Here is a 13036-nt window from a genome sequence, read left to right on the forward strand (position 1 = left end):
TCTCAGCTCTCAACTACTACCCAAACCCACTTCACACAGCTTATAATTGGCCTCAGTTCCACGCCTAAGCTGAATACGGTATCGAAGACGCTTTATTTACAACGTCAGCATCTCGAGCCTGACATGGCTGCATTAAATACTGCACTGATTTTCCTTGTAAATACTCTCCACTCCCTAAGCCACCCCAGACACACCTGCCTGACCTCCCCCTCAATGAAGGCTAAATGACAAGCTAAATCTCAATCATCCCCTTGAATACGATCAGCAGCAGTCTGTTTACATCCAGTTCTCAAGTAAAGTTATACTGCTAAAATATTCGAGACTGCTTTAAGTAACTAATGCACGGACAATTTAGAATCCTGCTTTACCAGACTAAGAGGGACTTTATTTACAGATACACTAGCTAAACCTGTGCTATCTATATTAAACAGGGATAAAAATAAAGAAGATTTACGATACTTGAAAGGTCGGGATATCAAACCGGTTATTGTTGTTAGGCTATCCACGCTGGAAACCGGACATTGCTGTTTTCCTTGTTGCATTGGCTTTCCTTTTAATACGTCTCCACTCCCTATGCCACCCATCCCAGACACATACCTGGCCGCACCTCAGACTGAATGTGATTAGCCCTCTAAGCACGATAACCCATTTCACATTTCGTTCCTGCTAACAGTAATTGAGTTTACTGTTTAGGAGGGGCTGGGATGTTGAAGTTATGCGCAGCCATTAATAACCCCTTCACCACGAGAAACCTTACACCACTACAAAATCTCACTCTGGACCGACTAAAAAGTCCCTCGTTTGCAAGAAGACATTCATATTGCAGCTGAATACCGGTACCGCACTTGATTTGCATGCAGTGGTGGTTAATCTCACTTTGGACATGACATGATTTAAACATTGCACACATGATGCACTTGCAATACAGTATCTCACACTCCACTCCCTGTCCCACTTAAGGCACACCTACCAGACCTCACCTCAACTCCACGACCGATTTATATATCGCAGTAGCTGTGTTCTGCTTCCTAATAGCAATCTCTCAACCAGGGCTACCTTAAATAATACGGCACTAGTTACACGTACAATATCAATTTCATATTCCGGTATGCAATATCACTGCTTAAAATAAAACTAATACCATAGTACACAGGCTTTACGATACCGGGAATACAACTCACACGACGAAAATAATGATATTGGACAGACAACCGCATTTACAGGATTGAAACTGATAAAGCAAGTAATAAAATTTAACATTAAACATCAATAAATTCCCATATTTCTAAGACCGAAGGTCATCCGGAGAGCCCCCTCCCCAAGGAGTGTCAAACTGATATACGATACATTCTGGATCATTTACTTACTCGAGATATATATAGTTGGGATGCTTATTATGAAGATTAAGAAGCAGTGAGTATTTTCTATACGGGTACACTTCTAAACAAGACAGAGAGAAGAGAGAGGAAGGGAAGGTGGGACAAGAGAGAGAAAACAGGAGAGGATAAGAATGGAGAGGAAGAGAGAGAAAACAGAAGAAACGAGGGAAAAGGGGGAGGAAGACAGAGAAAACAGGAGAGAAGGAAAGGAAACGGGAGAGGAGAGAGAGAAAACAGAAGAGAGGAAGAGAAGGGGGGGGGGGAAAGGGGGGAGATCATGACATCCTGTTACAAAGCAGACTGTCGGAAAAGTGAGGCGTGCCACCTGGGTTTGCTGACAGTGACAGAGGAACACCACAGCCACACCAGTACCAGCGCTGGGACTCAAGCATATATACCCCTTACAACCGCCCCCTCCCACCACTCCAAGCCACTCTCCCGCCACTCCAAAACACGCTCCCCCCACCTATCCACTCATTACCACTCCATACCACCATGCCAAACCACCCTCTACCCACACCTCCCCAATCATTTCATATTTCCACCCAATTCTGCTGACCATCCTCATTCTTCTAATTATCATACATTCTGGTTATTCAAAGCGCTCGTAAAAGTGAAGCCTTCTTTTACATCTGGTCAAGGAAATCTACTGACTGACGGCCCATCTTGTGAGGGGTGGTCTTGAAAAAACTCTCTCTCTCTCTCTCTATTTGTCCAAGATCGCGTCCTTATTAACCCTTCCCCGCGTTCCCATCATGTCATCTATACTCTATCTGATCGAGGCGAGCATCGCGCCACAAAGAATCAGGATCAGAACCCCCTTAAAAGGAGTTGGATTCAGATACACTTAATCGAGGCCTCGTGAGTAGAATGTAAATAAAGAGGGACGAGAGATGGAAGCCAATCAGTCCCCCCCAAATATGGAGGACACGCACCCATCACCATCATCATCATCATTATCAGCTTTCCCCTCCATTACCATCATCATTAGCTGTACCAATCATCATCATCATCAATACATACAAAATACGTTACTTCTCCATCATCACCATCATCATCAATGTTTTCCATAAATATATAACAGGGTGCTTCCAACATCATCATCATCATCATTATCATCATCCCCATCCGCTTTACTTACTAACAATTTTATTATTAATGTCGCTTCGCTTATCATTTCCAGCATAAGGTTTATCAGTTGCCATCAGCTTCGTCCAACATAACCATCAAATTCAACAAAATATTGCGACAAACTACTGTATCATCAATTTCACCCACAGGCATAACCATAATTCTCTCTCTCTCTCTCTCTCTCTCTCTCTCTCTCTCTCTCTCAGCCAATACCCCGCTTGTAAACTGACGAGGGGTGCTCAAAATGCATGTATTCAGGGACAAGGAGGGGAAAGGGCAGTGAGGGGAACATGGGCGGGCTGGGTGAGGGGAAAATTTATATGGGACAAGGGAAAGGGGGAAAGGGATGAGGTGTTTAATTAAGGAGATTGTGGCTGGTTCCTCTGCTGGTTCTGGGTGGGTTTAAAGTTGGTGTGTTTTTATAAATTATTCTCTCTCTCTCTCTCTCTCTCTCTCTCTCTCTCTCTCTCTCTCTCTCTCGTGTGTGTGTGTGTGTATTAAATAGCTATAACCCCTTCAGCCACACACCCAAAGGCCCTTATTAACCATTACCCTGTACGTCGCTACAACACCCCCATCGTACTGAAGGGGTGTAGCTACTGGAGGGGTGAGTCATGGGGGTATAGGGGTGACTCAACAGGTGTGACTAAGCGACTATTGATCTCTGGCCTCACCTGCCGTATGAATAGTTAATTTTGGCTGCACGAGGAAGTACAGTACAGGCATGGGGACGAGGTCAGATGGCATGATGATGGGGGAAGGGAAAGACTGGTGGAATGAAAAGATAGATGGAATGAAAAGAAGGATGGAATGGAACGGAAAAGGATGGAAAACGATGGATGGAAACTAAGGACAGATGGAATGAAAAAAATGGAATGAAAAGATTGACGGAATGAAGAGCCAGGAAGCAACTGTGCCTTACACCACAAGGGGTCTGTCTCAACCTGGGTAAAATCGTCTGAATGTAGCAAAGAATAAAGGGGAAAAAAAATAATGATGCAAAATGAATCAGGCTTACAAATTATCTACATCCCTTGAGCTGAATAAAATCGTGTGGTACCTTAGCAGTAAAAATAAAAATAAAATCGCATGGCTGAAGTGAAAATAAAAATGAATTTCTTATGGTAACAAACGGGTTAATAACTGGGTGTGGGCATTGGTGGGTCAGCTGGCGTTGCTATGGTGACGGCGTATCTATGCACGCTATCACTTCCAGCCAGACACACGCTTATCAGTTAAGATATAGCGATAGGCGGAGAGCTGTGCATGTCACACTGAACTGACGGGAGCACTGGACACAAGATGGCCGCAAACCGCGATTTATGCACCTCAAACAAACACCCATAAACACGAACACAACGCCGATCGGACACTGAATTAAAAGACCAAACAAGATGGCTGCAGGAAACCATGATCTCTGCACATAAACAAAAGCACTCACAACGAACACAAAGCCTGACTGACGCTGAAATAAGAGTACAGCAAACAAGATGGTTGCATAAAGTCGCGATCAAAGTACAGTAGGCCTACATCAAACACACGCACTCACAAACACACACACACACACTTTTACACAATAGCCAACAATTAAATCCCTAATGCTATGGTACACACAAACTAATGCGGGCTAACAAAACATCCGGCATAGCATTATTAAACCGACTACACTATCATTACTTATTCCTTGGCGTTTACTTCTTCACCACCTGAGTACTAGCTAGTTTTTTTTTTTTGTTTTTTTTGGCGTTGTTTGTACTTTCTTGTCATCTGATTACCTATTGTGTGTGTGTGTGTGTGTGTGTGTGTGTGTGTGTGTGTGTGTGTGTGTGTGTGTGTGTGTGTGTGTTTAACTTCCTGACCAAGACCAATCTACTAACGGATATCTATTTTTCTCCATGATTCAGTAGTAATCTCAAAATGAATCATAACAACCCGATATATTCCGTTTATAACCTCTACCATCAATAAGCACGACCCGTATGACCTTTATGGATGACATAACGTGGCCTTATTACTATTATTATTTTATTACACTGGGCGCCTGGTGGTCTACTGGGTTACGGTGCTCCAAATACGCGTCCCATGCAGGTTATATCCGTGGGTTGGTTGGGGCTTACTGTTTATATAATGCTACTCAGACAAGTTTTTAAGTATTTCATCTATTACTACTATGGATGAAGGACGGACGTGGTGCACCCTATGAGGAAGGGGAATAGGGGGAGGGGGAGGGGTACGAGTAGGGGGCGAGGGATGGGGAAGGGGGAAGGGGGAGGGGGAGGGGGGAGTGACCCGTATACTGGCAAGGTCGTTGGACTGGAGATATGCCTCCCTCCTCAACCCTCCCGTTACCCCTCCACTCCCTCCCTCTCTACGGTACCCTCCAGCCATTACAAAATTGCTATAAATTTTCCCTCCCTCCCTCCCTCTCTCTCTCTCTCTCTCTCTCTCTCTCTCTCTCAAAATCCACTACTCCCTTGCTATATAAGTAAGACAAGTAAAATAAAGGAACAAACTATTATATAATCTACTAAATAATTATCAAGCCAGTGTCTCATCTCAACTGTCAGCATAATACCGAACTAGATAAAAGAGGCCAACAATTTATTATATACCGGTACCTTACTTCACTCATTCCGCCTGACAGCATAGGACTACTACATTAAAACAAATAATAATTATATGTACATACTCCACTAAGTAATTATCAGGCCAGTGTCTAATATCACCTGTCATCATTAGGCTCTACCTATTTAAAAGGGCAACAGATTATTATATACTCTACTAAATAATTACCGGAATCAGGTCAGTACAGGTATCTCATCTTACCTGTCAACACAATATTACCGTATATACAAATTAAACGAATTATTATAAACTCTGCTAAATAATTATCGTCAGTCTCTCATCTCACCTGTCAGCTTAAGAGTAACCCAGACTACACCTGCCGCTACTTAATAATCTCATCTCCGCAAACAGCCTACACTTAACCTCATTTACTTTCACTACATAGCCTACCTGACCTTTCACTCAGCACATACCAAGCTTATTAGTCACACTTCACCAGCCCTCAATCTGTCAACACACTGTCTGAATTTATCTTATTCCTTTTGATCTCCTTGTGGGCTAACATTCCTTTAATATTCTATTCTGTTCTGTTCTGTGCTCTCTCTCTCTCTCTCTCCCCCTCTCTCTCTCTCTCTCTCTATCACTTAAATGTCATCAGTCAACAATAATTTCACCTCTTAACTCCTTCAATACATCGACTTATTTCCTATTCTACTTCCACTTGGACTACTTATTAACCTTATGAAAGACTTCTGAGCTGGAGGGGTTAAATACAATCCCCATTAACCCTCTGAACACACGATTTGCCTAATAAAATCGTCTGGAAGTTGCGAAAAAAAAAAAAAGTTGTTAGGAGCGCAATAGAAACTTTACCAAAATAATCCTTCACGGAATCCCTTTAATTTCTTCACCTCACAAACCACACCTCACCTCATTTAATGTCTCACCTGGCTACACCTCACCAAATTTTCATCATATTCTCATCATCACTCTGACATACCTCACACTAACTTCTCACCTCATAAAATCACACTTCTGCACCTCACAAATATCGCCAATTCTACCTTTCACCTCACTTAACCTCTTTCCACTTCACCTCAGTTTAGTCCCGTTACACCACAAGATTACTCAAAATTCTCGTCTCTATTCACCTTTTTTAATATCTCTTCCTCTCACTTTAACATCACAACCTGTTCTTTCACCTCAATCGGTCCTTTCATCACCTTTACACCTCACCTCAACCGATTCCCGTTACACCTGACATGTCTCCTCTTCTTACCTCACCTCTAATCAACCTTTCATCTCCCTCTACCTTCACTTCAATCCCATCCCGTAACACCTAATCACATTCTTCTACCTTTTCACCTCACTACCTCTTTTTAATGACCCTTCACCTCACCTCAATCATCAATCCTACCTTCACTTTCACTCACCTCTTCATCTTGCCGTCTATCTCACCTCACTCTAATCCCGTTCCGTTAAAGCTAATCAATTTTCTAGCCTGTCACCTCACCTCACCCCTTTTAACCTTCACCACATCCCTTCGCTACACCTCGTCCCGTTTTAATGATAACTGTGCTACGGTGTATGGATTTTTGTCATTAAATTTTTCCTTTCTCTGTTCATGTTTTAAGAATATTTCTCTCATCTTTTAAGCTATCATATTAGCTACAGGTACAAATATTACTTGCACCTATTTATACATTTTTTTCCCTTGCTCTCAGACGACTTTATTCACCTTGTAGTAGCTTAATGCACCTTATTACTGAAGGGTTTTATGAAGGCTTGGCTATATGCAACCTCTCCCGTTCTATAACTCTCCTAAACATAACCCTATCGCCTGGTGACAGCAAGAGTAAATACGCTAAGGACGTGAAAGCATTAATCATCTCTTTCTTTATACATAACACTGTAATTACTGGTAACAATTCATCTTTTAACCTTCGACCACTCCTCACACTCACAGGCCATTCCAAACCATACATATCTAAGCTGCATATAAGCTAGATAAAAGAGATGCTTCAGTGTTTAATAATCTTTTCTAAACGGCATCTGGCTCAACCCTAATAAGCCCAATCGTACCCAAACTTTCCCTTAACAGACCACGATGACAGTGACTAAAAGATATCACACTTCTACCTTCGATCCTACGACATACACCGGTACTGCATTTAATTCCTGTCAGCTGCACATGATTTTATCTACGTGGGGACTGGGATTGTTGGACGGTCTTTATTTACTTTGATACTAGTGGTGGTCCTTACTTAATAAAACTGTCTGGAGGAAGCCAAGTAAAAATATGTACGTAAAATGAATGTTACTGGAGTGAAGACATTACGAAACACTGCTGTACCCACCTTATCTACGGTACCAAAAGGATTGCCTAGGGTACCTGTGCAATTAACCCCCTCAGCCTGACGGTACCATCAACTTCCTCAGATAAATCATCTTCCTCAGATAAACATGATTTCTTACATCTTTAAGTCTCAAGGAGGAATGTAAGACAGTGAGGGAGCTGGTGATGTTTCTGTGGGAGACTACTTGCAACACAGATCTGAACAGTTTATGAGTTGGCAAGAGAGCAGTGGATTTTGAGAGAGAGAGAGAGAGAGAGAGAGAGAGAGGAGAATTTACTGAAGATTTGCTACCGTTACATTAGTCACCGATACAATAACAAAACATCCTCCCACCAATATTTCCAGCTGAGCATGAAACTACTACACGGCAGGCCTAACTGAGCATCTACGTAGTGATGTGGAAGGGTATGTGAGGGAGAGAGGCTTAGATTGGTGGGAGTGGTGATAGAGAGTAGAGAAGACGGATGCCTGAAACGGAGGGAGAGAATGGAAATGAGCGGAGGATAAAACTCTGGGCCTGGGTGTGTCTATGGAGTGATTTGAAGAGCAAGGTGGCTGGGAGAGGGCAGAAAATAAGACAAATGCTTGAAATGGTGAGCGGTGAGAAGTGAATAAATGGGGTACCGGTAGAGATAAATTTGAAATCGCTTTGTTGATTTTCCGCGTTCTAAAAGAGCACAATTGTACGACTCTACATCCTTTCCATAACATCTGCGTGAGTCACTACTACCTAACAGCAAGGTTAATGTGTGTGTGTGTGTGTGCTACTACTAAGGTGGCTGTGTTCCCGCGCTAGTCTGGCATAGTCCTAGGCTATTATCGAGCAGTGGGTGTTGCTAGGCTCGCTCCGCCACCGTCTCACGCTTCCTCCAGCCACAGCACAACAAAATTATGATCATTCTACTCTATCACTGTCCCTCCACACGTAAATTAAACTCTACTTTCTACAACAACAAACTAGTCCATCTCAATAATAATAATAATAATAATAATAATAATAATAAATCAAATAGACATGACAATAACAATGAATATACGAAAAACAAAACCTATATTATTTACGAAAACAAACAACTTAAAAACAACCCTGAAAAAAACTCCTCCACGCCAAACAGATAAATACGGTACACTATAAACCAAATCTGAAAACTCTACTACATTTAACAAGCAAACCAAGGATCATGAATAATTCGATTCTGTTTACGATTCCATTACTGTATCCTATGTTTATCAATCCCAACTAGTACAAAGCGAAACCAAGGAATAACGTGTGGTAAGGTAACATATCTTTACCTGTAATTACACCTTCACTAAATCATAATGAACCGAAGATTAATATGCAACAAATAATGATTTTTAACAGGTGCAGGTTCGATCCAAGGAGACAATAACCGTATCTGGGTATCACAAGAATTTGAAACTAGTTACGTGAAAATATATGTTTTCATAATGTACCGGTATATTAGTCATCCTCTCTCTCTCTCTCTCTCTCTCTCTCTCTCTCTCTCTCCTGGCATCCACCGGTATCTGAGGGCAAGCAAGGCAACGCCCTGGGCACCCACGTTTGGGGAGGGGGGAGGGGGTTGGGCTAGGACAGGTACGCGAGGGACAGGAGGTGGGGGAGAGGAGTAAGGGGACGGAGGCAGGGAGATGTGATGGTGTGGGGAAGGGTAGGAAGTGTGGGGAGGGGTAAGGAGCAGGAGATGGGGTGTGTGGTGATTGGTAGGGGTGTGGGAAACAGTAGGGAGTGTAAGGAAGGGGTAGGGAAAGTGGGGAAAGCAAGGTGATGGGGAAAGGTAGGAAGAAGCGGGTAGGTAAGGCGGAGGGGGATGAGTGCCGGGGAAAAACGAAGGCAGGGGAAGGAAATAGGGGAGCTTAAGATGGAATTGAAGGTGGTGAGAAAAGAAGAGATGAGGTTAAAGGTAGGGAAGAAGGTGAAGCGGTGGGATGTGTGTTGGGTAGGAAGGTAGGTAGGAAGGCTTGGGTATGGGCAAGGACTATATAAATGACAATGGGATGGACTGAATGGGTAGGGGTGCACAACTGGAGAAAAGGCATGTAAGACAAATAGATGAGACGAAAGAAAGACTGAACACGGAAGGGCAAGCTGAAATGGGTAAGGGCAATGAGTAATAAAGGAGAATATGTTGGCATGGGCAAGAGACGGACAGGAAAACATGGGCAAGGGAAGCAAGCAGGGAGATATGAGCAAGGGGAAAAAAAAAGTAGAGGGCAATGGCATTATCAGGGGGCAAGTAAGCATGAAGGGCAGGACAAGGAGTGTGTAATAGCAAGAAATAGGGGCAATGAAACGGGGCAGGAACGTAGAGAGAAAGGTCAGTCACAGGAAGATATAATTAGGGAAAAGGGTGTGGGCAAGAAGCAAAATATATGAGTATTGGGCAAGTGAAATGAGCAGAAAAGCAAGTGCAGGGGCAATGAAACTGGGCAGGAATGATCAGGGAAGGGCAGGGGCATGATATAAAAGTGGGGGGCATGGGTAGGGCATAAGATGTGGGCAAGGGGCAAGAGATAAGTATAAAAGCAAGTGTAGAGGGCAGGGAAGTCTGTAACGATGAAAATAATGGCAAGATAAAGGCAGATTTAAACATGGGTAAGATACAAAATCAATGAGGTATGGATTGGGCAAGAGATGTGGGTACGAAGCATGAGATTTGATTAACAGGGCATGTGTTAGGGGCAAGATAAGGGGATACGGAGAGAAATAGGGGCAAGATATGGGCAGATCCGAACACAGGCATGATTCAGAGGCAGCGAGGCATGGGAAGGGCAGGAGATGTGGGCATAGGGCAGCCGGGGACCACTAAAAGACAGGGTTACAAGCGACATGCCGGTACGTTCACTCCGAAATCCTCTAACTCGCTACTTACGTAAATGAGGCCGGAGTAGTAGCGCTCCTTGAGGTTGTGCAGGACGGAGGCTTCGTTCAGGCACGTCAGTTCGGCCATGTCCTCCACCTTGTTGAATTTCGGTGGATTCATCTTCTGGATATCATCTTTGGCCACTCGTACTCTCTTCCCGGTATCGGCAATCTCGACCTCCACTTCGTCTCCCACTTCCCCCTTAATTCCGGCTGCCACAAAGCCATGCTCACCGTGGGGGATCCAGACTAACCTCTTCTGTGTCCACTCTGCCTGGGAAGCCGGGTCCTCGAATGTATCCCGCGACACCACCAAGTACTTGAGTTCAGGATCGTTTACGTCAAAATCCGCCATCTTGCCTCAGCGTCTTAGGGAGCGGGTAAAATGCAAATAATCGCTCGAAAAGGGGGTGAACTACACGCTTTAAGTCCCGCTCGCTACACTTCACACGTTGCTTATCGCACTAGGGGTACTGCTGTTAACATTAACGCATAAAATCCATAGCAACTTGGTGGAAGAACTGGCGGGGAACTTGTAGGGGAGACGCGAAGGTCCTCACCCGCCAATGTTTGCCAGCAGACTGAGGCCGGGAGCTGCGAGGGGGCTAAAGCTGGCTCGTTTCCCAGCCCGGGCAACTTGGCTGTCACTTTTATCATCACACTACACATCCTCTCACTTTCTCCTCCCTTATGTTATAATACATCCTACTCACAAGCGTCCGGAGACGAAAATAAAATTCTACAAACGGTAATAATTGACATGGAGACATGCTACTACCGCGAAATTATCAGGCGCTTAAATCTAGCCTTGCTTTCACTCGACACGTGGGGAAATACCTTTTGTCGGCTGCACGGCTCGACCCAGGCCATACCCACTCATCATTATTGTATTGTTCTCACTCTACTATTCCACGTAGGATTCACTTAACTACTGCTTTCTACCACCCAATGGATTCCGCAAATCTCCGTGCACATTCAAGTAGTACATTAAAAGCGGAAAGTTTCGTATTAATCTGGTAAAATGCGATGTGGAAAGACAGATGCGCACAGACTTTAAATCGGTGTCAGGCATGAAAATTATACTGCAAGATGCACCGTAAATTTTCGTTTAGCAATAATACACGTTGTACTGTGGCATTTTAGTGGTAATCATATCGTCAAGCTTAATCAGTGATCAGAAACCAGCCACAGGGCACAAATGCAATGACTAAGAAGTTTCGAAAATGTCAGACCGTTTCTTGTGGCACTAACAGGTGATGATACGGCATGTAGCACTGTACTATGTTGCAGCATCCGCCGTTATAGCAAGCACTGCGTTATTGAAAAGTATTGCTGTTGGACCATTGTAGTATTAAGGTGTCATCCACGAAATTTTCAATAACACCGCGGCATTATTAAATCTTGTTCGGTGCTATCAGCGTAGTGCGTTGCGAAGTGCGTTTGGTCTCTTGACATAAAAACATATCAAAAGCGTCCATTACATCATTAGGATTATTGTTATTATTATTGTTGTTGTTGTTTAATGTGTTAGCGCCTTTTTTACTGTTTTTATTTCCGCCAAACGAATTTATTCACCTGGGCGATCCCTTTCGTGATGAAATACTCTGTCGACCTCTTTAATTAGATGTCCCCATTTTATTTCGTTCTCGCAGCCGCTACACCTTTTTACCAAGCTTTAGGGATGAGGCTAAACGATAAAGCATATTTCAGAAGCCATCAAGAAGGCATCGAGAGCCAAGGAAGTGACTGAGGAGGTAGATAAGACGGTAAGGTGGGGCACTGAGATAAGAGGTGGGGCGAGAGAGCAGGATACGTGACGTCACCAGTGTTGCCATATAGCCAGCCGTATTTTTTAGGACAACGCAGAAGACTATCCATTTTCTTTCCCCTTCACTACGAAGAGTCTATTTATATACTGAATGAAAACGCATTGGGGTAGCAAGAGCATACTAAAATAAAAAATGGCAGTGCTAAAAGGGCTAATGAAAATAAATCCTGATGGAGATTTACTGACGCTTTTGCTATGCTCCTCGCTTGACCTAAAATCGCCATCTCCCGCTTGAATGCTGAGTTGTAACAATAATTTAACAGTAGAATAGGGTACTAATCAAAAAGAAGTGCTATGGGAAGGATGAGGAGTCACAGTACTTTCTTACACTGAGCTACGTGATACAGCTACAAAAGAACGACAACCTGGACCAAGTTAAGGTGAGAGCACTACCGAAATCATCCTTAAGAAAATTCGTTTGGAGTTAACAAGATTGATATATAAAAGACATGTTACAAAAGAAGTTAATGTTGATTTCTCCAAACCATAAAGTGCAACAGATCTCCAAAAAAATAAAACAAAAAATAAAATTGAATAGCCTGGAGGTAGAGTGAAACTAGAAATCATAATAGCAATGGAGGTCAGTAATTTCAAATCTTGCAAAGCCTAAATTCAAATTTTAAAAAGCCAACGAATCCAACGGCATTTAGACAGTTATTATGATGGAAGATAAATTTTAAATCACCAGTTCGTTGGCCAGTGATTTAAAATTTATCGTTATTTTTAGATAAAAGCGAAGTCGTTTATCAGTCAGCCGCCACTATCTCTGCTGTTGATTATAGGCCTATTATTTAATTTTCAAAAGTGGGTTAATTGGGATACTTGGGTGCTGGAAGGCTTTGTTTGGGGGCATTTAATCAGTTGAAGTTTTTAATTGAGTTTCCCGCAACATGGA

General features: G+C 43.1%; 1 protein-coding gene across 4 annotated transcripts in view; it reads right to left on the minus strand.

Moving 5' to 3' along the window:
• The window catches only part of zip (myosin heavy chain 10), a 242341-nt gene extending 231470 nt beyond the window's left edge, over nt 1-10871 (minus strand). For all 4 annotated transcript variants that reach the window (XM_080282928.1, XM_080282927.1, XM_080282931.1 and 1 more), the window contains exon 1: nt 10324-10871. In XM_080282928.1, the coding sequence (XP_080139054.1) occupies nt 10324-10668 (345 nt within the window). In that variant the 5' untranslated portion in view covers nt 10669-10871. The remainder of the gene's footprint in view (nt 1-10323) is intronic.
• Between the last annotated feature and the right edge of the window lie 2165 nt (nt 10872-13036).

Source organism: Coenobita brevimanus, chromosome 95 (genome assembly GCF_032717465.1).
Source record: "Coenobita brevimanus isolate Jiangsu-jjx chromosome 95, ASM3271746v2, whole genome shotgun sequence".
NCBI classification, from domain to species: Eukaryota; Metazoa; Arthropoda; class Malacostraca; order Decapoda; family Coenobitidae; genus Coenobita; species Coenobita brevimanus.